The 27,822-nt window shown below is 36.4% G+C and overlaps 2 protein-coding genes and 1 pseudogene across 6 annotated transcripts; 2 read left to right on the top strand and 1 right to left on the bottom strand.

The window, feature by feature from the left end:
• Positions 1 to 2,657: 2,657 nt before the first annotated feature.
• On the top strand, positions 2,658 to 5,710 carry LOC113290270. Of its 5 annotated transcripts, none has more exons than XR_003331571.1 (4): positions 2,659 to 2,839; positions 3,278 to 4,725; positions 4,863 to 5,194; positions 5,352 to 5,710. XR_003331571.1 is itself a non-coding variant. In XM_026539872.1 (4 exons), the coding sequence occupies exons 2-4, from the start codon at positions 4,608 to 4,610 to the stop codon at positions 5,392 to 5,394; spliced, it is 546 nt and encodes a 181-aa protein (XP_026395657.1). In that variant the 5' UTR covers positions 2,661 to 2,839; positions 3,278 to 4,607; the 3' UTR covers positions 5,395 to 5,710. The 5 variants fall into 5 exon arrangements, 1 of the variants encoding a protein (XP_026395657.1); XM_026539872.1 differs by having other exon boundaries at positions 2,661 to 2,839; positions 4,863 to 5,168; positions 5,273 to 5,710; XR_003331570.1 differs by having other exon boundaries at positions 2,658 to 2,839; positions 3,292 to 4,725; positions 4,863 to 5,710.
• An 8,003-nt stretch (positions 5,711 to 13,713) lies between these two features.
• LOC113286485 lies at positions 13,714 to 15,673 on the top strand. The gene is made up of 4 exons (XM_026535096.1): positions 13,714 to 14,006; positions 14,109 to 14,351; positions 14,633 to 14,809; positions 15,255 to 15,673. The coding sequence occupies exons 1-4, from the start codon at positions 13,806 to 13,808 to the stop codon at positions 15,375 to 15,377; spliced, it is 744 nt and encodes a 247-aa protein (XP_026390881.1). The 5' UTR covers positions 13,714 to 13,805; the 3' UTR covers positions 15,378 to 15,673.
• Positions 15,674 to 22,681: 7,008 nt separating this feature from the next.
• Positions 22,682 to 26,730, bottom strand: LOC113290269 (annotated as a pseudogene).
• Between the last annotated feature and the right edge of the window lie 1,092 nt (positions 26,731 to 27,822).

Below are 27,822 nucleotides of genomic sequence, written 5' to 3'. Positions count from 1 at the left end.
CAAAAACAAGGATTGCTGAGAAGTGCATATACAATTCCAACCAATCTCCGGAAACTTCATTAATTCGAGGTAACAAGAGAATCAGTCCAATCTCCGGAAACATGAAGTGTGAGCCGAATCGTCGTATTGTCTCAACTCTGTCCATAGACGACCACATTCGGTAGAGGACTTATAGGTTGAAACAAAAAATATTGTGGTGTATTTGGGTACCCTCGTATTTTCACATTCTAATCATGAAAAATGCCTCATAGAATTCATCCTCGTAAGTTTACTCAGGAAGATGATTTAGTTATTTGTAGAGCTTATGTTTTTCAAACAAATAAAATGTTCACAATGATCAGGTTTTTTCGCATTTGGGTTTTTGGCAGAGCATTTTTGCGACATTTGCAGAAGAAACTGAGAACCCAAGAATGCGTGAATTATTAGGAACCGGCTCGTTTTTCTAATAATTAACCATGTAGTCACGTAATTCCTAGGTTAGGTAATGCATACTAACCGACATAAATTTAATGATGAAACTGCTGCTGAAGTGGTACAAAGAATTCTAGCATATGACAGTTATCTAACGACAAATCTTTCGTCTTTGAAACTTGTTTCAACATTCTCAGAGATCTTCGCAGGTTCGATCCCTTTTGCGTCTTAAATGCTGCTCCACCAGCTGGTCATTGAATTAGGACCTTAATTAATGAGTTTTATAAATTTATTTTAATTGAATGATAGATTAGTTTTGATTTTCTTTAATCCAGTGTAGTTTTCTTTAAAATAAGAAAGGTTCAACTTAGTTATGATAATAACTAATGGTGCAAATACAAAGACATTTTCATTGATTAAATAAACATACCAAAATATAACACCAATCTAATATATAAAACGATAACGAATTAGTTCAGATACTTAATCACTTCACTCTACAAAAAAATAAATAGGACATTCCCAATAGTGTTTTCCATATGTGTTTTGTACTGTAGAAGTGTATAAATGCTTCTAAGTCCTGCAACCAGGCTTTGAGTATCCAATAATTCTATATGCACAATGTTTGTTTTTTGGTGATCTTCTTCCACATAAAGTTTGCGTTGTAGCTTCTTCAATTTGGCTTTAAGTTTCAAGTTTTTTCACAATGTTGCTATCTTTTTTTTATCTTCTTTAACCTTTATTGCATCATCTATCATATGTGGTACTTCAAGACATTTAGGATCTTGACATTGCAAATACTTGAGATTTTCCGATTATGATTCAATAATCATTCCGATGCCTGAACAACCTATTTGTGGACACTTAGAATACATCCAAGGGAATCACACCAGACTGTGGTTATCCACAAAACATAATTGATAAACCTATTTTGCTTCCATTCATAATATTTGTTTTCTTTTGCTTTTAGAATACATCGTTTTTGTTGAGAATGCTTTTGGTAGGTGGTGTTTAAAAGGTCACTTGTATGTTTCTATAATAAAAAATATAGCAATTATTATATAGTCGTTATAAATATTATCGTTATATAACCATTAATTTCCAAAATTTAGCCGTTATAAGAATTTCCGTTATCGAACGACTCTCTTTGGATTCTCTATAAATACTCCATATTTCATTGCATTAATCCCAAGTAATTTAATGTTATTTTGCCACTATTAAACCAAGTTAGTTAAGTAATAAGCACCGACTAATTAAAAATAGAAGTCTAATTTTTAAGTTTTAAATATTTTTGGTTTAATTGATATTGGGGAAGGATCCGATGACATGGTGGCATCTTTTTTTTTTCCTTCTAAAAATTCTCAACGACAATGAATTTGCAACCAAGATTTTGGTGAAATGCCTACCAAAAACGGGAGTATTATGAAATTACGAAACTTTCCTTCCACAAATTTTAATTTCAACTGCTAATCTTCAACGATTGATATTCAAAATGCTAAATGGTGATCTTATACATCTTGGGATGCTCTCATTTTTGGTTGGAGTATAGAGGCTTATAAGAAGAACATGTCACCAAAAAATTAGCTTCAAATTCATTATCTGTTGAGTTTGGTAGAAAAAATAACGTTAAAATGTCAAAATTATCACTCTAACCATGTCAATGGATCCTACCCCATTAATATTACGCCCCGGTCTTTAGTGGATATAACTTAGACAATATAAACTTAATATTTTAATAAAAATCTCGGACGGTTTTTAACCTCCTAATTATCTTAATTTGACGTAACTTCCATTTAATGTGCTCTTGATTGGTTTTTCCTTAGTTCTTGTAATTTCGGTTGTTAACTTTCATAACTGAACTCTTCTTTGCGTATATTTTTCTGGATTAATTTCTAATTGCACCACTCTTTCAAAAATGTTTTTCTTAAATTGGCACACATCTTATCGTCAACAATTTCAAGTTTGGGTTCGCAAAAAGTATAATAGATTTTCAGGATTTTTTTGTTCAAAATAAACCAAAAAATTTAAATAATTTCTTTTTTCATACTTCTCCCTTTAGATTTTTGGGAACTAACCTGTCATCCCAGTTCCCCTCTTAAGTGACCTCGCTCAGAAAAACGTGGCTTGCTGCTAGGCATTGTGCCGTCTTAAAGTCTTCGTTGGTATGGTATACCTTTAACTTTGACCAGAAGCAGTCCCTATCGGAGAAAACAAAGACACCACCCAATCTTCCTAGCCTCTTTTTAGTTAAAAACAAATCCCTCTGATTTTCTGCACTTCCCCTTTACCTTTTACTGATCTATTTCTCTGCATCACCCCCATTGTTCGTCTCTAGTTTCTTCTTTACTGTACATTCCAAGCAGTAACAGGAACATCCTTCCCTTGGTCTCCTCCTCTTCCTTCAAATCCACTCAGAGCTTGGTTTCAAGTAAGTCAATTTATTTCTATTTTATTTTTGATGTTTTTTGAGTATGGAGATGGAGTAGTAGTAGTAAAATAAGTATGTCAAGAAATGTTAACTTATAAAGGATATAATTTGCTAATTTCAATTTAGGGTTATGAGTTTTTGTTGATCAGGAGTTAGTAATTGGGGTTGGGTTTTATTTTTCTTACATTTTTCTTCTCTCACAATACCCTCATGAATCTTGTCTACATGCACTGCACTACTTTTTACTGTGTAAATCACAGTTTCAGTGTTGACAATGCCTTGATAATTTATACCAAACAAATTGACATGTATGCTCAATTTGATTCCCATTTCATGATATAATATCTGGGTTGAGGTCTTGCACTTATTAATTCTGATTATGATTGAATGTAATGGTATAAACCTCATATACTGAACTATATTAATGTATGACTGGAGAAAAAAATTGGCAGGACATTTCAATTTAGGCGAATGGCTACGCCCGCGGTGGTCACGGTGGTCACGGATATTCACTGTACAGTTGTTGATACGAAAAAACAACGAGTTAGGTGCAATTATTGTGAAAAGGAGATAGCTGGTCGAACTCGTCTTAGGCAACACTTGGGAGGAATTGGTAAAGATGTATCACATTGTCTCAAAGTTCCAGAGGATGTGAAGGTACAAATGAAAAATGTCGTAATTGAAGGAAGGAAAGCATATGGGAACAACACTAAATTTCTTAAATCGCTCGAATCACATGCTCTATCGAAGACGAAGTCCGGGTCCAACGACCCCCATAAGCAAAAAGGAAACCATGTTTCCAGTCAAACCAGTGTGTCAAGGAAGAGAAACCAGTGCACTATAATCGAGTCTGGATTAAAAAAGAAAGATGAGGGGTGGATTCTGCAAGAAGAACTGAGAGCAATACAAGAGCATGTGCGAGAAGTTGTGCATTCATGGGGAAGCACTGGATGTAGTATTTTGTTGGATGGGTGGATCGATAGGAAAGGGAGAAATTTTATTAATTTTGTGGTTGATAGCCCACGGGGTCCCATATTTGTGAAGTCCGCTGATGTGTCAGATATTATAGGAGATGTGGTTGCCATGATCACATTGTTAAGTGGTGTTATTGAGGAGGTCGGGGTACAGAATATTGTTCAAATAATCTCATATACTACTCTTGGTTCACTGAACGCAGTGGGCAAAAAGTTAACGGAGAAATACGGGACTATATCTTGGACTGTTTGTGCATCTCACTGCATAGGCCTCATCTTGGATAAGATAGGAATGTTGGATCCTTGGAGAGGTGTACTTGATAAGGCAAAGGAAATTACTAAGTTCATTTACACCCATGAGACAGTTTTGAAGATTATGAAGAAACACACTTCTGGTGAGGAGCTAGCCAGTTCCAGGAGGATTAGGTCACTGACGCCATTTCTAATACTGGAGAGAATCGAGTATCAAAAGAATAATTTAAAGATCATGTTTAGTTCGTTAGAATGGAAGAGCTCAGCCCTAGCTTCAACAGCTGATGGAACGCATGTGACTGATTTAGTCACTGGAGAGTCGTCTTTCTGGACTGGAGCCCATATGCTTTTGAGGCGATAAAAGAGAAGTATAAAGACCAGAAGATCAAATATCAGCCTTTCTGGACAGCAATTGATGGAATAACCAACTCCATAGCCCTATCCATTCTGCTGCCTTCTTTTTAAATCCAGGTCTCTTTTACTCTAAAGATTTCAATGAAGATGATGAGATTAAGGAAGGGCTTACAGACTGCATCGAGCGAATGGTAGAGGATAAACGTGCTCGGTATTTAATATTATTAAAGTTGGATGATTATATAGTGGCTCGTGGTTCTTTTGGCAAGGGAGATGCTATTGATCAAAGAATGACGCTTTCTCCAGGTTTGAAAATTCTCAACTCTTGTTTCCTTAGGATAATAAGACATCTTCTAACAGACAGTTCACTAGTCACTGCTATCCGATCTTTATATATTTAATTGGGTCAGATATTTAAAATGTGATTGCTTCTCTGCATGTAGAGAAGTGGTGGTACTTGTATGGAGGTGAATGCCCTGAACTGCAAAATTTTGCTATAAGAATTTTAAGTCAGACGTGTACTGGTGCCTTAAGATATGGTCTGAGAAGGAGTCTATCTGAGCAACTACATACAAATGGAAGGAACTGTATAGAGCAAAAACAGTTGACAGACCTCACATTTGTACATCATAATCTTCGGTTGCAAAATCCTGTGTCTATTTCAAGCACAGATTACAGAGATATATTTCTTGAAGAGATTGATCCATTGGATGAATGGGTTGGTGGAGGAGACGTGAAAGAGTCAACAGGTGAACATGATGGTGATTAGATTAAGGTATACCGTATTTGAATCTTTAGTAGACAAAAGCTTGTGGTAGTATATGTAGATAATTAGTCTGAAAATATTTAACAGGAATGGAATTTAATAAATTGTATCTAAGGAGTCAGTTCAGGAGATGCCACTCCTTGGCCTACCTTGTTCTATTTTGCAGCTTGTGCTTCAATGGGGGCGTCGAGATGTTTCGTGGTATTTGAAAGGTTTTGCGGGAGTTGATGCTATCTGCCTTGCTTTGGACATTGTGGAAGGAGAGAAATGATCTAATTTACTCGGGGAAGTCTGCTACACCGGAAGTGTTATCTCGAAGGGTTAAGTTGTTAGCGTTCCAGTGGATTAAGGTTTATCATCCTGAGGTAATTGTAACTTCTGTGATTTTCTGTACAGTTGGAATTCCCTCCACAGATGGGATCCTCCTTGATTGCTTGTTTTCTTTCGATGTCTGGCTTCCTAACTACCTGCGCCTAGCTACTAATGTACAGTGTATCCATTTTTAATCCATCTCAATTTTTTACTCCAACAGTAATATTTTTTTGGTCCAACAGTACTTTATATGACATCCCCCTCGTATAGCATTAGACAAACAAGACTACGAGTCTAAAAGGGAAAAACATGGGGATCTGGTTCACTCTCCCTTTCTGTTCGTGTATTTCTGATTTCATCCGTCCCCTGGTCGATATTTGTGGAAGACTCGCTAGTGTTGGCTGCATCGGGGAATTTTCTTGCATTATTTCTAACAGCAGGTATTACTCGGCATAACACTTAATAGAAGAATCCTATTATCGGGGCATTAAACGTTTTTTTTTTTTGGGCTTTTGAGGTCATGAAATAGTAATTCATAGAGCCCCTTATCCTGGTACTTTATGTAATACCTAATCTACCCTTAATATGATTAGTGCTAATTAATTTGTTTAAGCTAACTAATCAGTATTAGTGAATGAATTAGACTAATTAAATGATTAGGCTTTTGGAAATCAAAACTTGATTTCGATTTTGAAGAAGGAAAAATGGTGATTCGGTGAACTGTTTTGGAAAAAATTGAAGAAAAATGATTAAGCCCTTCGTCACAAAATTCAGGATAACCTTATAATCAACTCCCAACATCAATTTTATTAATTCCATCAATTTTATTAATTCAAATCTGTTAGAAATCAGAGCAAAATCTGAACATTTTACTTGTTACGGCCGGGAAAATGTATCGAACCAGCCGTAAATAAGTAATTACTTAGTTTGAGCTACGATAAGTTGCTTGCACATACGAAATAAAGTCATATATATAAGTAATTACTTAGTTTGAGCTACGACAAGTTGCTTGCACATACGAAATAAAGTCATATATACTTCCATTTTTTTTGCGTGTGTCTGAAAATCGAAGATACACTTCGACCCCATCGCGGTTGTTAGTGTTACCCATTTCACTACAAAAATTTCAAAAATCTTACTCCAATACGATTGACTTGGTAAACCACGTTTCCTTCGTTCTTCTCCCCTCTTTGGATAGCATAATACAAAAATTTTCAAAGAGATATGTAAGTCTTCTTTCAAAGTAAAGTTGGGTTTATCCTTTGAGTACATTGCATTGAGTTTGTAGGAGTTTTGGTGGAGATTATTGATGTAGAAGGTGTGATTTTGATTTGAAATGGGTGGTTATATGGAGGTGGAGTTATTTCAAGTTTAAATAAGTGGTTGAACAGCTAGAACCTTCTATAGATCAGTCTTCAAACGGATCTATTTTTCAAAATTCAAAAAACTAGCCGATATGATGTGGTACAAAAGGAAATTATAGGTGTTTACGATTAGGAAATCGAACGCTACACTCAGCCGTAATTCAGTATAAACCTGCAGGGTTTGTGGTGTGTCAGATTTACAACTAGTATTTCTAGTCGTAAATAAGAGTTGTTACTTTCTGTCAGAATAACGGTCTGGATATGTATCCGTAACCAGGAGTCATTTTCTTTTGGGGTTATCAGAGTAATATACAGCTAGGTAATTTCCGACCGTAAACAAATTACTGATGAAGTTCCTAGCCGTTCTGACATTACGATCAGGAACTAGAAAGGTTGACCAAGCCGTTTTGGAGTTCTAACCACAAAAATGATACACGGCCTGGATATGTAGCCGTAACCAGGAGTCATTTTGTTTTTCGGTGACCAGAGTAATATACGGCTAGGTATTTCCTAACCGTAAACACGTTAAGGCTATCTTTCCTAACCGTTTTCATGTTAACGGTCGGGAGTTTCTAATCGAAAAACTGTGCAAGTTTATTTGACAACAATTATATGCATTTACGACTAGGTTATGTGAAGCATCGACCCAGCCGAAAGTGCATAAAAAATTCAATAATGTTGGTTTTTTCCTCATTGTTCTTAGATTAGACAAATGGAAAGACTAACATTCATTCGTACATGCATAGTTATAAAAATGCATCCGTCCAAATCCATAACCAAACAACGAAAATAGTAAATAGACAAAGTTTTAGATAGTAAAAAATTCATGAAGTAAAATACTAAAAAGCGAGTAAATAGTCATTTACTTGATTCCTCCTCCGAATCCGAGCACAAAAACGAATCCAAATCGTCCTCTTTCTCCTGGTCCACAACTTGTTCTACAACTCTAGGTTTTTTACCTCTTCTATTGCCACCTTGAATTGGAGTCTTTTTGCCTCCACCATGTCCACCTTGAGCACTTGTTCCAGCACGGCTAAATTTTTCACCCCGACCACAACCACCTTTTTCACCTTTTTTACCTCCACCTCGACCGACTCTATCGCCTTTTCCTTTCTTTGATTGAACTTTCTCACCGGAGGGAGTATGCGAGTCGTCGCTAGAAGAAGGAGACCTAGACCTCTTACCTCTCCTTGATCATTCCTCTTCATACACATATAAACCTCCTTTCTCAAGGATTATTATGCCTTTAACTCTATTCCACAGTAATCTTTGTTCAGGGACTGTTAACTTCTCACCCGAACTAATCATACGGGTCATGTCCTTGACCACCCAATTAACTCGTTTAACCTATTGTTTCATATCAAATTCACATATTGTAATTATTCATAGATAATTGAAAACAAACAACATATACAAACAAAAATAGGAGTGTACGTACCACCATCTTCTCTCAAACATCTTCTTCATTGATGTCCTTAATTTTGAACTCTCTGCTTTCTTGAAGTGTCTCTGCGCTTCCGGATCCAAATTTTCCACATAAATATGAGCCCACTCTTGATACCATTTTATGTAATTCGCATCCGCTTCGGAAGTCCCATGAGAAGCTTCAAGTGCTCTTCTAGTCATTTGGTTTAATTCTTTGGAACGAGCATTCCAATGCTCGATCAACGGTGCTGGTTCATAGGTCAATCTGACATCTTTGTCCTTAAATTGGGAGTTGGCTACCATCAGCTTAAAACGAGAGTCTTCAGGTACAATTTTATGGACAATACCAATTTGGCGGAGCGTTTTACGAGGATCCAAAATGACGAACCCAGTTGAATGAAACAAAGGTCCCACACAGGTCGCCACATCAGAAAATACTCTATCACCAACTTCATCTTCTCCATCCTCATCAAGTTTCAAATATGGATCAAAAACCACATCATCAATTGTCAAAGCATCCAACTTTTTCCTCATTACGACCATTTACGTCTCTTTAATTAGCCTTATGTTGGGTCCCTCCAAAGGGGTATCTTCCTCCTGTAGGTTTCTCTAGAGCCCATTTTGTATCCCGAGAAGGTCTCAAGCATTTAAAATGACCGTAACCCATGACTACGGGAAAAAAAAAGAATTATAAATAAGATATTACACACAAACCAATATATGAAAGTAAAATAAATAAATATTTTTTATATTTAAACAAAAAGATACCTGGATAAGAGCAACACATCCCGTAATTTGTGTTTCGTTCCACATAGAACCTTTGCAAAGATTGTCCATCACACTAGCAAGGAGGGCGGTGCCCCACGAGTACCTAGGTACCTCATTTGTTTCTGGATCGAGACTGAGAGTCTTCAACCACTACAAATAACAAGCATTTACCTTATTTCCTGAGAAATCGGGAAAAAAGACGGTCCCAAGAGCGCGCAACAAGTAAGCTATAGTTGTATGTCTATCTCTTTATGCGTCCATCACCACCTTTCCACTAGTAGTCTTACGGTCAGAATCCTCAAACTTCTCCCTCAGACTAACCATGTTAATATTCCTTGCCATATTAACTGTTTCACGACGTTCACCCGGTTGACTAAATTCCCTTTTAGCTCTAGGCACGGCTGACCCGCCACCTATCTCAAACTCTTCTTCCGCTTCATCTTTGCCCCACCCAAGACAGTCTTTCGCCAAAAAACAAATTTCATCAAAAGGAATATAATTGTTGAAAACCTCAAACATAGCCTTTCCTTCCAAAGCAAGACCGATGATTTGCTTTGCATCATCCGAAGTGCTAGTCATCTCGCCGAACGGGAGTAGAAAAATCATTTCGGGCCAGAATCTTTCTCTAAAATCACAAACTGTCACAACATCACAGGTCTTCTGCAAAGCCTCGATTCCATACCATAACCTCGAAGCTTTTACCAAAGCTACCACATCTGGATGCTCTTTGTCCAACGGCCAAAACCTTCCTTGTTGGTGCTTTAGTTTAGGGACCGCTTTATCGGGAAACTACAAAGAATATAATATTTTGGTTGTTTCAATTAAATATCCATAATGAAATGAAAATAACATATACTAAGTTTGATTTATTACCTTTGCGGCACAGACCTTAGCAGCCCATGATGACTGGTAACGAAACAAGATAGATCTATCTTTTGGCTCACCACAAGGTCTCCCATTCTTCTTGGGAGGTAAAAAAACCATAACATCAATGATTTGTCTTGTCGTTTCTTTTGGTGCATACTTCTTCTTTTCACTCTTCTTCTCCTCAACTACAGATTTACCTTTATCAATAGCAGCACCACTAAAAGTGCCAACTCCAACTTCAATTCCTACAGTAACAACAAGTACACCTTCACTTCCTCTACCAAATCCAACTTCAGTTCCTCCAGCAACAACAAGTACACCTTCACTTCCTCCACCAACTCCAACTTTACTCCCTCTACCCGTGGAAACTACAACTTGACTACCTACAGCAGTTCCAGCTCCAACTCAATTTCCTCCACCTTCACTTCCTCCACCAGTCACAACTCCACTTGCATTCCTTGAGTTTGCACCCAATGGTTTTGTGTGACGAGGTTGTGGAGTCGGGTCACTACAAGTTACTTCTTGTGATCTTTTATTCTTCTTTTATTTTTCTCTGTTCAAAGACAAACAAGACCAAAAACCAAAAGTAGATAAGTAAAAACGATTGGGAAATCTATACATAATCCAGCCGAGACACTGAAAACGGTTAGAAAAAATGGACAGTCCCAGACGCAAAAAAAATTACGGATGGGATATTTAGTAATCGACCTAGACTTAAAACAAGTAACGTCTAGGAAACATAATTTGCGGCTTGGTTACTCAAATTACGGATAAGAAAATATATACGCGAAAGATACAAATGGTTTAATATTCAACACAGTAACACATACGACTAGGAAAAACATAGTCGTTATATAACAAACGTCTAGGAAACACAATTAAAGGTAGAAAAAACCTAGATGTAAACACTACCACTGAATTTTTTTTCGAACACAGAAAAATATACGTCTAGGAATAACCTAGCCGTAAACAACTTGTTGCGGATATGATTTCTGAATTTTGTATGCATCGACTAATTTACGGCTGAGAGTTCTTGTAGATCACAACCGTAAGACATATTTACGGATTGGTATTCTTAGAGATCCCAACTGTGAGACTCATTTACGGCTGGGAAAACAAGAACTCTCAGCCGTCAGTAGTTTCAGAAACTGTTTTTTCAGACCTAAATTTTTCGAAACCAGAATAATCAATAAAACGCTTAAATAAAGAGTGTGTTATTCAATTCATACCTTATTGAAGTGATAACATGAGTCTCGGCGGCTGGTTCATCTCCTTCATTCACTTCTTCTTGATCTTCAGTTTCATCTTCAGTTAATGAAGTTGAAAAGTAAGTACTGAATTTCGTAAACAACATTAACCCGTAAATAACTTGTTGCAGATAGGATTTCTGAATTTCGTACGCATCGACTAATTTACGGTTGGGAGTTCTTATAGATCCCAACCGTAAGACATATTTACGGCTTGATGTTCTTAGAGATCCCAACTGTGAGACTCATTTACGACTGGGAAAACAAGAACTCCCAGCCGTAAGTAGTTTCAAAAACTGTTTTTTCAGACCCAAATTTTTCGAAACCAGAATAATCAATAAAACGCTTAAATAAAGAGTGGGATATTCAATTCATACCTTATTGAAGTGATAACAGGAGTCTCGGCGGATGGTTCATCTCATTCATTCACTTCTTCTTGATCTTCAGTTTCATCTTCAGTTAATGAAGTCGATTTCTCTGCTTCAAAAGGAGGTGGATTCGATGAAGATTGACCTAGCTTTTTCTTCGGTTTCATGGTTTTATATAATGAATTTAATTGATGGAGATTTTTTTTTTTGAATTGACGATTAATCGTTGAAAAACGAAGAAGAAGAAGAAAAAAAAAGGAGAGTATGAGAAGAAGAAGGGGACATACGTTATTTTTTTTTTCTTTTAATGATTTTCAGTTTTTTTTTTCTTTTAATGATTTTTCAGTTTTTTTTTTATTGGATTAATTTGTTAATGAAAGGGTAGAAGGGTAATAAGTTAAAATGATTGAAGGTATTTTTGAACTTTTACATAAATCAGGTCTATCCCTATCACGTTTTGGTTCCAATTAGTATTTTAAGCCCCAAAATCTCAGCCTAATACAGCCCCAATAATAGGATTCTAATAGAATGCATTTGCAAAGGCCGGTGATATTTCAGACTGATTATTTTGTGAATAAAATGATGCTGGATGTTTTTTTATTTTTCTTTAAATGAAACTCTAAGAACAGAATGCAAATGCAACAAGTGTCTAGAAATACTATAAAAAACTTGTTTATTTGTTGCTTGTATTTTGTTTTTGTTTGACAATACACTTATTAGACGTGTAAACTATTTCGAAAAGAAGGTTTCTAGCTGAAGTTTGACTAAACTTTTGCAATTGAAGGGGTCTGGACCGTATGGTTATGGAAACGCTAAAAAAACTGAGAGATAAATCTCAATTATGGTACCCTCCACACAAAACGTGGCCCCTTGTTAACTCCGGTGGGGGCAGGTCCCACAGTTCTGTGAGACTGTGGAGATTAATCGGAATTTATTTTTCGGTTTCTCTATCATCTCCCATGTGTACATTGAAAGAGTCCAACGGCTAGTGTGAATTTGTCGAATGGGTTGACATTGAGGTTTCCACCAACTAACGATTAACAGTTTGATTTCTCAAACTCATTTTTCTTTTCATGAAAAGGACAAATAAGAATAGAAATTGAAAACTCACATAGCAGTGGGCTCAATGATTAAGTTAACAAGGCTAGCTTATGCCAATTCAACATTCCAATTATAAATCGGAGTAAACCGAGAATAATACACATAATTTAGTATATAATAAAGACCAACATAAAAACGTATACTTATAAGCCATTATAAATTGATTTGTATGTCTATACGTGTTAGAATACAAACGATTCTAGGTTCGATTTCAGGTACACTTTTCAAAACTCAGCCTCTCCAAATTTTACCTTATTAGACAGTGAGTACTCATTGTCACCGGAACCGTGAAAATCGTTATATAATGCTATAGGTTCAAACTCGTTTTTTAAACATTGACCACAGCTCACCCAACTGCAGTGGTAGATGATATTTGTTGCTCATAAAGAAAAGGTGAAGAAGATGATACTTTCTTAAACTTTGGCTACCCATATACTTCTTACCAATCTTATACAGTATTTATTTATTCTTACACTACTCCTCTGAGATGAGGTTAATATAGAGCCATAGACCATGATGAGACCAAGATGAATCCTTTGTCCATGTCTGCTCGTGACTCTTCCACCGTGCCACTACTTCATGCCATGACTAAAAAAATACTTAATTACCGTAACTGTAGCTAGCTAGAATCTAAAGACTAACATCGGCTCAAATTTTACCCACGTCACTCACCATAACTGTAGCTAGCTAGAATCAAAGTGTTCGAGAGGTGAAGCAATGAGATGCACGCACCCATAAGGAAATTTGAGCCTATGAATTTATGAGTATGTCCCACTGTAATCATGGCCGTCGTCTTGATGAAGAAACTCGGATTTCAGAACGTCCATTGCGTTTTTCGGATCCGTCGCTTTTGTTGTCGGCAGACAGAGGCATCTTCTTTTCAACATAGAGAAGTAGAAGACCCATTGAACCACTGGTTGGAACTTAGCACTGTTCGTTGTCCACAACGACAACAACCAAATTAGGGGTTTGGGACCCAACAATAACTTCCACCGCATCTTCATTTTGGCTTACCCACTAGTTCTATAAATAAAGTATAGATCATCAAACCTTGGAAACCAGAAAAAAAAAATACACTTGTGTGTTTGCCCGCATGTAGCTAGTACTAGACAAGCTAACAGTACTTGAAACACTTTCCTGTTTTTCTTGTTTCGGTAATTCAAGTGACATGGAAGAACAAGATGATCATGATGTATTAGGAGAGGCTGAAGCCGAAGCTTTCATTGAAGATCTCTTTATTGATGATGATGATGATATTTGTGATGACAATCCATCTTCATCATTTATGAGTTCCGAACTGAATACAAGGAAGAGATTGATTAGACAGTTGCTCACCTTGAGAGGGATTGTCCCTAGCATTACCAACAAGGTATATATATATATATATTTATTTTTATTTTATTTATTTTTTTTGATTTTACAAGAAGCTCCATGCCAGGATTTAATGATTTCCTATGATTTGAAAATGCAGATGGATAAGAGATCCATTCTCGTTGATGCTATGTCTTATCTACAAGACATAGTTGACCAGACAGAAATTGAACTGGAAAAACAGAATCAAAATATCTCTACTACTTATACCGCTGATGCTGCTACTAAAGATCTCGTACATGCCATTGTTGGTTCTCCAGATGATTCATCCCCAGCAGATGTTGAAAGTCTTCCCCAACCATCAGTAGCACCTTGTAGTGCAATTTATCCTGCTATAACGAAGGTAAATTAGTGTATATCAAATTATGAAATTCCAAATATATGCACCACCAGTCGAGTACAAAGTTGTACCGGATTCAGATATATACTTCCGAGTTAGAGGTATAAGCTGAATATGGAAAAATATGTAAGAAAAAAATATTTGTATTTGATTTAGGCGAAGTCAGATGATAAGTAAACAAAAAAACTAATACAAGGTTAGATTATATACTTATTTTGACATGGTGAAAGTTTCCGTCTCATCATTTTCTATCTTATTTTGTTTAAATTTGGCGATCTAATTAGATGGAAGCTGAGGAAATCGACAAGGAAAATTATATATTGAAGATTATAAGCAACAAAGCACCAGGAGCCATTGCTCAAGTTCAAAGATCGTTAGAAATGTTAAAAGGCATTGAGATTATGAGTGTTTCCATCTCGAAGTACGATCAACATCACATGCAATCTACTGCCTTCCTCTTAGTAAGTTGTGTATATATATATATATATATATATGTATATGGGCATTTAGAAACACTAAACTCCATCGTTTATCAAATTTAATTTTAATAGTTAATGTTTAACGGTTGAATTTTTAAAGTCATAGATAATAACGTTATACGTTTTAAAGTCATTTCAGTTGGAAAACGAAACAGTATATTGATAATAATCGGGTTTTTCCTTTGTCTTTTTTTGATATCCCTTTAGAATTGTTGCAACTTCAAAGCCTTTATCATATGATATGAATGACATGTATTTCTTGGTTTATTCCTCGACAATAAGTTGATGTTGTACTTATAGTTAATTTTTTTAGAAATAACGGAGTCGATGGTAAATAGAAAAATATATACGTAGTTAAGTAACTATTTTATTAATCATCAATTATTCCATCATGTACTAATTAAATGAGGAAGTATGTGTTTTTTAGGTTAAGAAAATAAAAGGATCGCTCTTGGCGACCGATGCAGAGAGCCTCCTAGAAAAGGTGAAAACTGCAACTACACAACTCGGTTTTCGTCTACCGAGTGTTGCTTCTTCAGCCAACGATTAATATATTGATTCAAATATGACAGAATAAGCTCAAGGGCAAGAATAAAGAGATATGAAGCAATTTACCTTTTTATTGTATGTTGGATTACTCAGAAAGAAATTAGTATAATCAAGTATGGAGGCAAAGATAAAACAAGAGAAGCACTCACTTTCGTAATTAAGTCCACCATCATTTTATGGTGTTCTAATTTATAGACATTCAAAAATATTCCACTGGACCTTTCTCTCTTCTCCCTCTACTCAAAAAACTAGATAAAAAAAGCCCATCAACTTTTTCTTCTTCGCTATTAGAGCGATTTTTATCTTCGCCATTCGGGAGATTCTATCTATGTTTTTTTTCTAACGATTTGTTCGTGTTTGGTTTTCTTGATAAAAGTACATCGGCGATTCAGCAAGGGCAAAGATCAATCTCTTCTTTATCAGAAAAATAGATCTTGGATTCAGGTTAGTTGCACATAAAGAATTTTGGGCATAGCGCTCCTCTGTCATTGGAGCATCTCTTTTCCAAGAAGAAAAAAATCTATCAAAATGGTCGAATTATAGTTTTGTATACCATTCCTTCTCCAACCTCATAATACAAGATTTGGGTGCTATCGTGGTAGATCCCTCTTTTTCTTCGCGATTTATTTACGTTTTGTATCTTTTTTTGTATTTGTTTTATATAATGATGTACTTGTTTCTCTTTAAAACCATCATGTAAACGTTTCTTGTGGAATGAAATACTTGTGATTTGATGATAACAAAAAAAAATTCACTGGAGACAACTTTTCTGGTTAAAATTGCTCATTTAGTCATTGAACTTTTGTAATCACTCTGGAAGTTTCTAATTGATATATTTAACTCGTCTCTTCAAAATAAAATAATGTTCAAGGTATAAGGTTGAATCACATATTTCTATGAACATCATATGTCGATGAAATTTATGACTTGAGGTCAAAGATACGTATAAGAGAGATGATGGTATATCCGGAAATGATTTCCAACCATTTAATAAGATTGTACTCTTCTTCGATAAGGATGCTCCTAAGAGAAAGGGCTATGGAATGACTGTTTTTAACACTCATTCACTACCTGAACGAGTGAGAGACTGAGTGAAAGAGTGTGTTTCTAACCATGGAAGAGGCTAAAATACACACTAAGAGGCACATGATCAGCCTCTTGGAGGGAAAATTTCTTGAAGAGGCTGATTATTAGCCGCTTGAGGGAGAAAAAATCACCCAAGAGGCAGAAGATCAGCCTCCCTAACATGATTTTAGATATTTTAATATATTTTTTTTGTTTTTTATCTTCAGGAGGCAGAAGATCAGACTCCTAGGACAATTTTTTCTCCAGGAGGCAGAAGATTAGCCTCCTGACTCAAGTTTTTCTCAGGAGGCAGAAGATCAGCCTCCTAGTGAAGACTGTTGACCACTCATTCATTTGAATGAGTATGTGAGTGATTTTTGATGAATGAGTGGGTGTTCTCACTCCATAGCATCACCTAATTTGATCAAATCTAGTGAAACTCATTCATTTTGAATGAGAACCCTCACTCCATAGCCCTTGCTCTAAAACAAAGGAGTAATTTGCCCATGAATTTGTCGATCCACACAAACACATATGCTGATTGAAAGCGATGTAGTGATGAACCGTCGATGTTTTTAAATCGAGATAAGCAAGCCACGAACCAACCATTAAAATTTGCACAAAATTGGTTAAAAAGACCAAAATCAACAATTTCTGAGTGAAATAGACAGTTAGATTTTGATACTGTTTAAATGGACAAAAATGTAAAAATAGGCAGGATGTAACCAGTTTCATCGTGCCCTTTTTTCAAATATTTTTTCTTATTTTTAATTTACACAGGATGTATCCAGTTTCATCCTTGCTATTTTTTAAATTTAAGCTAGGATGTATCCAGTTTCATACTTACTATTTTTTTTGGCCATTTCACCCAAACTATTTTTTACTCGTCCATTTGAACCGTGATTTAAAAATATTTGGACAAATGACCCATTTTCCGTAAAATTTGAAGAACTCGCCCCACAACGATGAATAAAAATCGCCGCAAAACGGCGAAGAAATATGTCAAAAGACACCAGAAACGATGTAAAAACATCTTATTCATTACCTACTACCAAAAACTTTGAAAAAAAAAAGAGTTCTTGCTCAGATCTGGTCCCAAAAAACCAAAACCGAGCTAGTCAGCTCAAAGATTTTTTTTTTCTAGGTCAAAGAGTTATCTACATGCTGATATATATTGTTGGTAATTAATTTTGGTTTCTGCTGGTCAGAATTCAGTATTCTCTTAATATACCATGCACTACTTGCTTCCGTTTAAGGTTCCTACAAGTAATTCACCCGTAAGTCTTTACGTTTGCACATTATTTAGTCTGACATCTTTTTATAAATCAGGGGATTATATCAACATCTAAGAACTGGATTTCAAAATGCACACCATATTTTCGAAATAGACAGGCACAAAATATATATGCCGAATTTTAGATTTCGATTGTCTATTTAGGCTGGGTCTAATCGTAATTCAAGATTCAAGTTTTTCACCGGATCCACGTCATCAAAAATCATCGGCCTGGGCGTAGTGGGAATCCAAGATTCCTAATAGATACATTGTTTGAAGACGCGTGGCACGCACTTAGAAACAACGTTTCATTGGAAAATTCAAATGCGCCATTTCTACTGCGTATTGACCGTGTTGACCAACCACTGTTATTGTTCATATCTTACGGTAATTAAATGACCATAAATGTTTATCTTTTTATCTGAATATAAGCAAAATTTGCCGATCGAGTTAGTTGGGAAATTGAATAGAGGAGTCAGTCACTAAAAAAGGTGTGTGATGGTAATTCGAAAGACAACTGGTCTTCATTCGTTATAATCTAAGCTTTGGTGCCCTAAAAAAGTAATGTTCATTGATTTTAGTTGTTGATTAGCGGAGTTACTAAGAAGAAATTAAACAAACACCATTAGTTAATTGTCAATTGGCTTTCTTGGTGCAGGAAACGATACACCCAACATGCATACAACAAAACAGAAGAGAAAGAGAAAGCGAAAAAAAGACAAGGCATCGAGTTTATCGAAGTTGGAAGATCGAGCTCACAATTTTGCAAAGCCAACAAAACAGCTCTTGTACGTCGATTAATAAAACCAATGCGGAGTTACCAACAGGAAATTAAACAGACTGCATTTGTTAATTGTCATTTGGCTTCTTGGTGCCCGAAACGATACAACATGCATAGAGCAAAACAGAGGAGAAAGAAAAAGACAAACCGTGTTGACCAGTCAACGTGTATTGACTCAACGTGGCACGTTGTTAGCAACCACGTGGGGAAGAATATTTCCCTAGAATATTCTTTGATACGCAGTTTGTAACCGCGTATTTTGCTTTTCCCACACGCAGTTTTAAATCGCGTGCCCGGATTACTTCCATCTTGGATCCAAGCCACATGCAGTACTTTCTGGGAAGCAAGGCAATTGTAGCAGGATAAACGACACTTCCACATTGCTTTATCTTGGATCTTGGAGATGATTAGACCGAGCCTTAGATAGGCTAAATTCCGATTGCAAGATAGTTTTTTTCCAGGTATATATCCTTATTTATTATAGACATATCACTAAAACTAAATAAAGAGTTGGCGCATCTGACGCTCCCATAAAAATAAATAAATAAAACAAAAACTATAAAAACACAGTTACTAAAGGCAGGAACTAGCTTTACTAGAATATGCAGAAAACAACATTATCCTGACCAGCAAGAAAAGTAAGTACTGTATACAGTTTGTCATCTTTTTTGAATGACTTGGGACCAGAGCTGGCTCGTGGCTACCTACTCATCAATGTGGCTCCGCCCCTATATCATGATAATTTACTGATATATAAAGAGGGTCATTGAAGGAGGGCTCCATTAACAGCTGCCTAAGAAGATAAGCTAGCTACTTCAATCTTGGGTCTTGAACCACAATAGGGTGGGCACACTTTGCTCGATTCTGCGGTTGCTAGTTGATGGGCCAGCTGCATCTTTAAATAGGGGTTATTTCCATTTTTGTTGGGGTCATTATATAGTAGATTACGCGATGTAACTCAAAAAAAAAAAAAAAAAAGTGGTGCTAATAATTAAAGGGGAAGACATACTCCGCCATGCATCTTTCTGAACCGAACCTCGCTTTATCTTTTCTTTTCTGTTATTTTTCATTGTTTTTGCTTATTTGGGGAGTAAAGTTATTTCCTCTTCCGGGTGTCGTGATATTAAATTTGTTAGCGGAATTCTTTGGTGGGGCTAGAGGCGTAATACGTGTCGGCCCGGCACAGTCCAGTCCACGAAATCACGTGCTTAGCGTGCTACGTGCTGGATTGGATTGTGCCAGAGATTCAGACTTGTTGTGCTGTACTAAATGGCGTGTCGTGTTGTGTTGTGCCAGAAAAATAAGCGTGATGTGCCGTGCTGTGTTGGGCTAGCACATTTATTTTATGTTCTCCAAAATAAATATTTTTGAGATATTTTAGTTGGTACATGTATTATTACAGAAATAAAGTAGCATAACGAAAATAAAATGTCAAAAATTGGCTAAAATAATGATCTTTTTGTGAAATATGCATAAAATGTGATGTATTGTGTAGTATTTTACGCATGACGTGGCGTGCTTTCTTCATGTGTTGTGCCGCATGCTAACACGTGCCGCGTGCTGTGCTGTGCCGCTGTGCCTATTTGTCTGGCACAACACAGCACATTAAACAAACGTGTTGTGCCCGTGCTGTGCTCGAGTTTTAACGTGCTGTGCTGTGCCATAAACGTGCTGGCCCGTCCCAATTTATACCTCTACGTGGGACCATTGTACGAACTGGCCGTTGTAATTGCTTTTCAAAAAAAATAAGGAAAGAAAAGCAATCAGATATGATCCAACAAGAAGCGAAAGAATGGCGAAGTCAAGGTGTTTTGATAGAAAGCTCCAGCAGATTCATATCTCACGGAAATGATTTCAGATTACGCTTCAAGGTCTTGTACAGGGAGATGATATATACAAACCGAGAGATATGTCCTCCACTGCTGAGATGTGGAATGGTAGAACTGCAATGATAAGTTTGGTTGCATTGGTGCTCACTGAGGCTGCTAAGGGGGGAGTTCTTATATAATTTACATAATTTTGATCCCTTCCTGTATTTTGTTCTTGGAGTTTAGAAGGTTAAATTTTCCAAGCCCCCCTGTAAATGTTTTTGATCATTACATATATAAACTTTGTGCACGTTTTCATGTATTACACTTGATTCGATTTTTTTACTGCTTCAGGTCAAATAGCAATGTTCACAACGACGGATCTAGGAATTTGTGTTGGGGTGGGCTATTTTTCATTCGTCTCAACTGCGATAAAAATAAATATGGTAAAATATCTGAAGAGTATAAGTTGCGCAACGCTATCTTTCCTTTAGAGCACAAAACTTTTCGAATCAAATTTATTTTCCATAGAGTATATTCACAATTGCGCTATGTATAAGATACGCAAGCAAAACTATGAATTAACACAAACCTTTGATTTGATAATGCCCCCGTAGGCCGCCAATTTTTTTTGGGTTCTGTAAATTATATTTTGGTTTCTAAAAATAAAATATTAGTTATCAGTGTGTCAAATATTTTAGATTTATGCTTCTTCTATATTTCTTTCTTTGGTTTGCAAAATAATTACTAAATCAAAAAATTTTAAATTTGTGCATATAATCATGATTAGATATGAAATTTTTCTGTATCATACAAGCAAGATATTTATTTCTTTGGATGCATGCATATAAACGTGTCCTCACTCTCGTTGCATATCAATATCAATAGATGTTAGTCATACAACTACATTTATGTTCCTTTTGTTAGATCTTCTTCAAGATACGTGTTGAGATTATTAGTCTCACATTGTCCGGACATTTAAGATCCTGCGGTTTAATTCCTTAGGGCCTCTCCACTCATAGCCAATTGGTTTTGAGTTGGATGCCCGTATTCTAACATGGTATCAGAGTAGGCTATTTGCGTCGAGTTTATGAGCGTCACCCGATTTAATTGTCCACGTGTTAGACCCAACGAGGCTACACGTGAGGAGGCGTGTTGAGATTATTAGTCCCACATTGTCTGGGCATCTAAGATCCTGCGGTTTATAATTCCTTAGGGCCTCTCCACTCATAGTCAATTGGTTTTGAGTTGGATGCTCGTATTCTAACAATACGTCAAGTTTGATTTTCTTTTGTATGGGCTATCCAAATTTAGACCTGGGCTTTTCCTCGTCTCCCAGGGAATTACCAAGGTGAAGGTGAGCTATTACAGATTTTGGGTGAAACCTGTTTTGAGGCATACTAAAATTTTTTGAGGCATACGAAATAATGCCAAAATAGGGTCACCAAATAAAAAATAACATCACCCCTTATCCACGTTTTTTGATAATGGCATAACTACCCTTACATAATTGGTGTTAATGATTATGATTAGATTTGATTAGCTAGGAATTTTAAGGATTGATTAAAAATTATATTATTAGTGGTGAATTAGTAGATGAATCAAATTTATGTGAGAGAGTTGGGATTCTTGAGAGGAAGAAGAAGAAGTGAAAAAAAAACTTGGGTTTTGAATTTTGAGATTTTAATGATTAGAAGTGACCAAAATGTGTGATTCAAATCATAGGTAGACTTCTATACGAGGTTTAATTTCTTTTTATAAGTTGAATCTGTCAAAAAGTTTAATTTTTAAAACCCAGATCTACTGACCAGATGAACAGTTCGGCTGGAAAGTTATCAGCCAAACTTCACTCTTTAACTGACGAATTTTGGTTCGGCTGATTCGAACAAAATCTAGCAAAGTCGCATTAGCCGAACATAGTGTTTCTCTAAATCATACACTAGGTTCGGCTCAAAATTGATACTCCAAGATCAGCCGAACTGATCTTCTGAAAACCCTAATTTCATCTTTGAAATCATATTCTATCGATCAAACAAAATAAAATCAATCAAAAACAAGATGGGTTTGTTACACATACATTCTAAAATACATATAAGAGCAATTGAGATTTGGATTTCACACTCCAACATCGCTCACTTCGATTCGTGTTTGCTTTGCTTGATCAATTTCTTGATTGAATTTGAGTCCAAGATGTTTGAGTTTAAAATTTATTTTGATTTTTGATTTTAGGTTTTTGATGATAAGGGCACTCTAATAATTTAAATTGTTTAAGGATATATAGGTTATTGCAGTACCTTTAGACACCCCTTATAAGCCCACCCTAGATAGTATAATGTTGGAATTTACGGTGGCAGAGTTTGACCGTTGGTAGCCTGAAATACGAAAACCCCCCAACAGAGTTTGACCCTCTAATACAGGATTTGAATATCATTTAACGCAGTTCTAGTAACAGGAACCAAACTACATCTATCTAAGTTGAGAAAAAAAGGCATTAAGTTCCAATGTTGTATGTGAATTCCTTGCTTTCTTGCCTCCTTTGCCAAAACATCTGCTATGAAAGTTATCCCCAAATAATTGCACGTGAACCTGAAATTGAAATTTTCAGAGATGATTGCTCGACTTCTCCACTGAACTAAGCTGCACTACCCTTGAGCATAATCAATCACTCTGACAATCTTCTTCAATCCAAAAATCTGTGATGACCATGTCTTGCCCAATAAGCTGCTTCCAGCAAAGTCAGAGCCTCCCCCTTTTCAGGACTGGTTGCAAAGAATGTCCCAGCTCTAGCTTGGATAGCTGCACCATCTTTGGTTGGGATTGCTTCTGTGACACCAAAAAGAAGAGAGTAATGAGTTTTTAGCAAAAGCAGCCATCGATTCGGAAAAGCAGAGTAAATATGGGGTTTTTAGCTGGAATATGCTGAATGCCAGCTTCTCAGCAGTGTCGCATTAGCGACCAACATAGGTTTACAATTAAGTTAAATTTCATTTTGAAGATGAGACAACCCAGATTTGTTTGTTGTAACAAGTATCATTATTTTAAATCACAAAATAAGCAAATCTACAACTGTCACACATATTTTCTTCTATCAACTCGAGTAAGGTCCTTTCTCACAAAGCAACTAATCTATTGATGTTTGGAACTTTTCTATGCGAGTGTATTATAAACCAAGCATCACATATATTTTCTATAATCAATTAGAGCAAGGTCCTCACTTATTATATGTTGTTTGTGTTTACCTTGTGACTCATCAAGGAAGCAGTATGGGAGGTAGGAAGCTAATAAGGCTATAGGTAGAACTGAACAAAAATCAATAAGGACTCTAGACATGTGTAGTAAGTTTAAGAACTTGTGTTTTTGTCGTGCCAGATAGTTTGTCAAATTGGTTATGCTCATGGACAATTCTGGTTGCTTAGTAGTCGGTACAGATTGTAGTAGCAAGGTTATATCAACCAGCATAGGCTATGGTTTGCTGAAAACCAAAGAACATATTTGAGAAGTAAAAAAATGAGGTGTCAGATAGAATGACTCAGGTCAAATCCTGATATTGGAAGGGGAAGTTTTGGCATACCTCTATTAAGAAACCCTTCTCTTCAAATGGGCATATGTTGTAGACATCAATTAAACTTTGGAAGTTGTAGTTTTTGCCAGTTTCATATATCATTCCCGGCATTTCAATTGACAATTTCTGCAGTAAGTTGAGAAATTTAGTAAAAGGTATACATGTCGATCAGCTGGTTAATTGGTGAGCTTACTTTAAATAAGTAAAATTCATTTTTCTTATTCATTTTATTTGAGTAGGGTTTGATATTTCCCTTTCTAGTATCATGCTTAAGTTTCTTATTGAAAACACGGATATTATGAGTTAGTAAATTATACCGTGGATTGCATACGCACCTGAATCTTGCGACAGATTTGCCCGGTAAGCATAAGAGAATTCCGACGATTGAAATATTCCAATAAGTTGGCTATTGACCAGTCACTTCTCGTTCTCCTTCCTTCTAGCAGTAAACTTAGTCTATTTTTTTAGGGAAACATGTGATGTTGCAAGAAGATCAACTGCATGCGTGGTTGCACCCAATAGGACATGCTGCCATGGAAACATCATCTTAGGCCAGCTAAAGATACAAAGCCCATTGCACTGGTCACTCTAACAGTAAGAAAGGTTAGGTAGATGATCATAAGACCAACTCCTAACATCTTGTTTGGCTGCATATTATTCCGAAGTAACACAAAGAGACCCCAGATAAGTCCTGACATGAGAAATCCCATAGTGTAGATCAAGCTACTATCTCGTGGAAGCATGTATGATGCAGGACTATTAGACCAAGCTCCAATCAGCATCGAGATTCCCAAACCCACGAGTGTGTTGAACATAGGCCCAGCGTAGCATCCTGACATCGCAATTTGTACTCCATCCCCACCGTTAATAGCCAGAGCAACATTTGACATCAAATCACCCATAGAGTTTCCCCATGCAAGTACAGTTAATCCAAGGATTGACGGGTTAATCCCAAAAATGACCCCCAACGCCACCAAAAGCGCCACAAGCTCATTAGCCACAATGTAGAACCAGATAATACTCATGAAGAATCCCCCGAAAACCCAAGGAAATAAGAACCTTCGAGGTGGATGATCAGCTCGTGTAAAGTATGCTGCAAGACTGCCAAGTGTAGCACCAAGTACAAATCCTATAATGTAGGAAAGGACTCTGCTTGTAGATCTCATATTATCTTGTGTATTCCACAAAACTGCAAGAAGTATTGGAGCCAAGGAAGCACTAGCAACAGCAAAAACTTTCGACCACCGTTCTTCCTCAACAACAGGAATTGTTAGCCGTCTAGGGAGAGCCAAAGGCATCTCCATCAGGGTAAATAACTTAGAAGAACAAGACATTTCCTTTCTATCCGCAGATGTTTCATCATCAATCCAACCCCATAATAGCCTCGAGCTTTCATCCACACCATGCATCTGTGAGTGATTCGAATAAATAGCAACATTTGATGCCCACATCCATTGAGGTAATGTATTCTGTAGTTCTGGTGAATCATTCTCATGATTCACCTCAAGCAACGGACTATAAAAAGATTCTTCATCTTCACTTCCATTCGAAAAAATACTTCCTCTAACAGGAAGCAACAGCGTCACAACATCAAATCTCAACTTAGGCGCATGTTTCCTAAAGAACTCATTTGCAGCAACAGCAATCGCATAAACAACATAAATCGAAACAAACGCAATTGCCCCAATAACACTAATCCTACCAATAATCAAAATCACAGACAACGACACAAGAAGAAACTTATATCTCTAATGAAACACTTCCTATCAATCTTCACCCTCTTCTCCGCAACAAAGAGTGATAACGTCCCAACAACAACACAAGTAACAAAAACAGCTCCGCCCAACACACTATTCAACCCAACTTCACCAGCGTCCGTCCCAACAAATGCAGCTATACTAGCAAACACATCCGGTGCACCATTACCCAAGGGAAGCAATGTAACACCCGCAACAGTCGGTGGCAATTTCAATAATTTCGACAACTTAGCTAACGAACAACAGAAGTAATCAGCAGCAGTGTTACCTAACAGATAAAACAATGCTCCAAGCCATAGTGCAAGTACCATGTATCCAAACACATGAAAATTCTGACAATCACAGTAGAAAAATGTAATGTAATCGAAGTAACCACCAGAAGTACACGATGGATGTGCTTTCAAGAACTCACATTCACTTCCAAAACCTTCATGTTTTTGTATTCCTGAACACAAAGTTGGACTCTTTACTGCCAAATTGTTTTCATCATCAACTATAGAGGTTGAATTTGACCCAGTTTCAAACATCCTCCTCTGTATAACTCCTCCAAATTCATTATTTGAATCCAAATTTGGGGAGAAAGACTCTAATTTACTATGAAATGTATGGTTTTGTGAGCGGAAAAAGAAAATCACTAAAATTAAACTACATATACCACTGAAAATACCTCGGTAACGACGAGCCATTGCTGTGATCAAAAGGGAATCTGGGCTTCTTCTTCGATCACTAAATACCGAGAATTTAGGTGAATGGTTTTCTTAGAATTGGAACATTGATTTGGGAGAAGATTGGGTTGTGGAATTGGAAATTGTGGATTTGAAGATTGAGATTTAGATTTGGGATTGATGTAAATTAAGGGAATTTGGATATACCGACAAATTTAGGGTTTGGGGGAGAATGAAGGAGACAAAGTGGGAAGCTCCTCGGTTCTTCCTTCCGTTTACTTCTGAACAGGTTTGCATACTGCGCCGGCTTTAATCGAAAATGCTTGAGACCTCCGGAACGTTACTCTCATGACGTGTCAACATACTTCAATCATGGAGTCATGGACACGCCCGTGGAGCAAAAAGGTTCACCATATCTTTAGTTTGAGCCACAAGAGGAAAGAAACTGCTGAGGAATTTATTATGTTAATTTGTGGGGAACGACTAGACTTAATCATAGATATTTATTATGTTGCTGTGAAGCTGAGAGTCTTAAAAGTCTATGTTGGTTGTTTAATTACTTGGAGTCTTTTGAAAACTCCATGGTTTGTATTGTAACCCATATAACTCTCCCAATTTGGAATTGTGGTATTATGAATGTTAATGTACGAAGCTTGCCTCTTTTTTCTCGGAAAAAAAAAAAAAAACATTTTCGAGATTTAAATAACAAAACTCCTAATTACTGAAAAGTGTGGGATAAAAGTTAAGCATGAATATTAACAACATGTTTGGATATCAGAAGTAAAATTGTTTTTGCTTCTTCACAAAAACAACAATATTCTGCTTCACTGAAAAAATTTAATTCTTTTATTTCTAAAAGTCATTCTGAAATTTTATATACAAATTCGCTTTTTAATTTTTAACTTTCAGAAATCGAAAAATAACTTTTGGATGTGCATCCAGAAAGGCTATAAAGGCGATATCAATTCTAACGATGCGTATATCATTTCAAAAAATATGATAACTAAACATTACAGTCATATTACTCAGACCGTACCCCTACTAACCCTAGTAGTACCCTCCTTTAGTAATTATGAATTTAACGGTTTGGCTATCAACACTAAAATTGTAGTCCCTCCGTTCCTTTTTAATAGGCTGGTTTTGTTTTTAGAAAAATTAAGGATATTAAGAGAACTAATCATTGAAAGTGGTCTTCATGACACTTGTCAATAAAAGAAGTGAAGTGAAATGGTCCCCATGACACTTGTCAGGAAAAGAAGTATAGTGAAATGGTCCACATGACACTTGTCATCAAAAGCAGTTAAGAGAAAAGTGGTCCCAGAAAACTAAAGTAACATTTGACTTTCCCAATTAGGAAACCAGCCTATTTTTTTAAAACATTTATTTTAGAAAACCAGCCTATTAAAAAGGAACGGAGGGAGTAATTTATAGGAATTTCAGTTTGGTACCCTCCTTTATATATGGTCTAACTTTTCGAACAATTTTTTTTCGTGTTCGTCATGCTCATACGGGGTATTATTCTCCTCATAAATGAC

The sequence above is a fragment of the Papaver somniferum genome, chromosome 6, assembly GCF_003573695.1.
Source record: "Papaver somniferum cultivar HN1 chromosome 6, ASM357369v1, whole genome shotgun sequence".
Lineage (NCBI taxonomy): Eukaryota > Viridiplantae > Streptophyta > Magnoliopsida > Ranunculales > Papaveraceae > Papaver > Papaver somniferum.
Note: the sequence above shows the minus strand (reverse complement) of the source record. Positions and strands in the feature narration are given on the sequence as shown.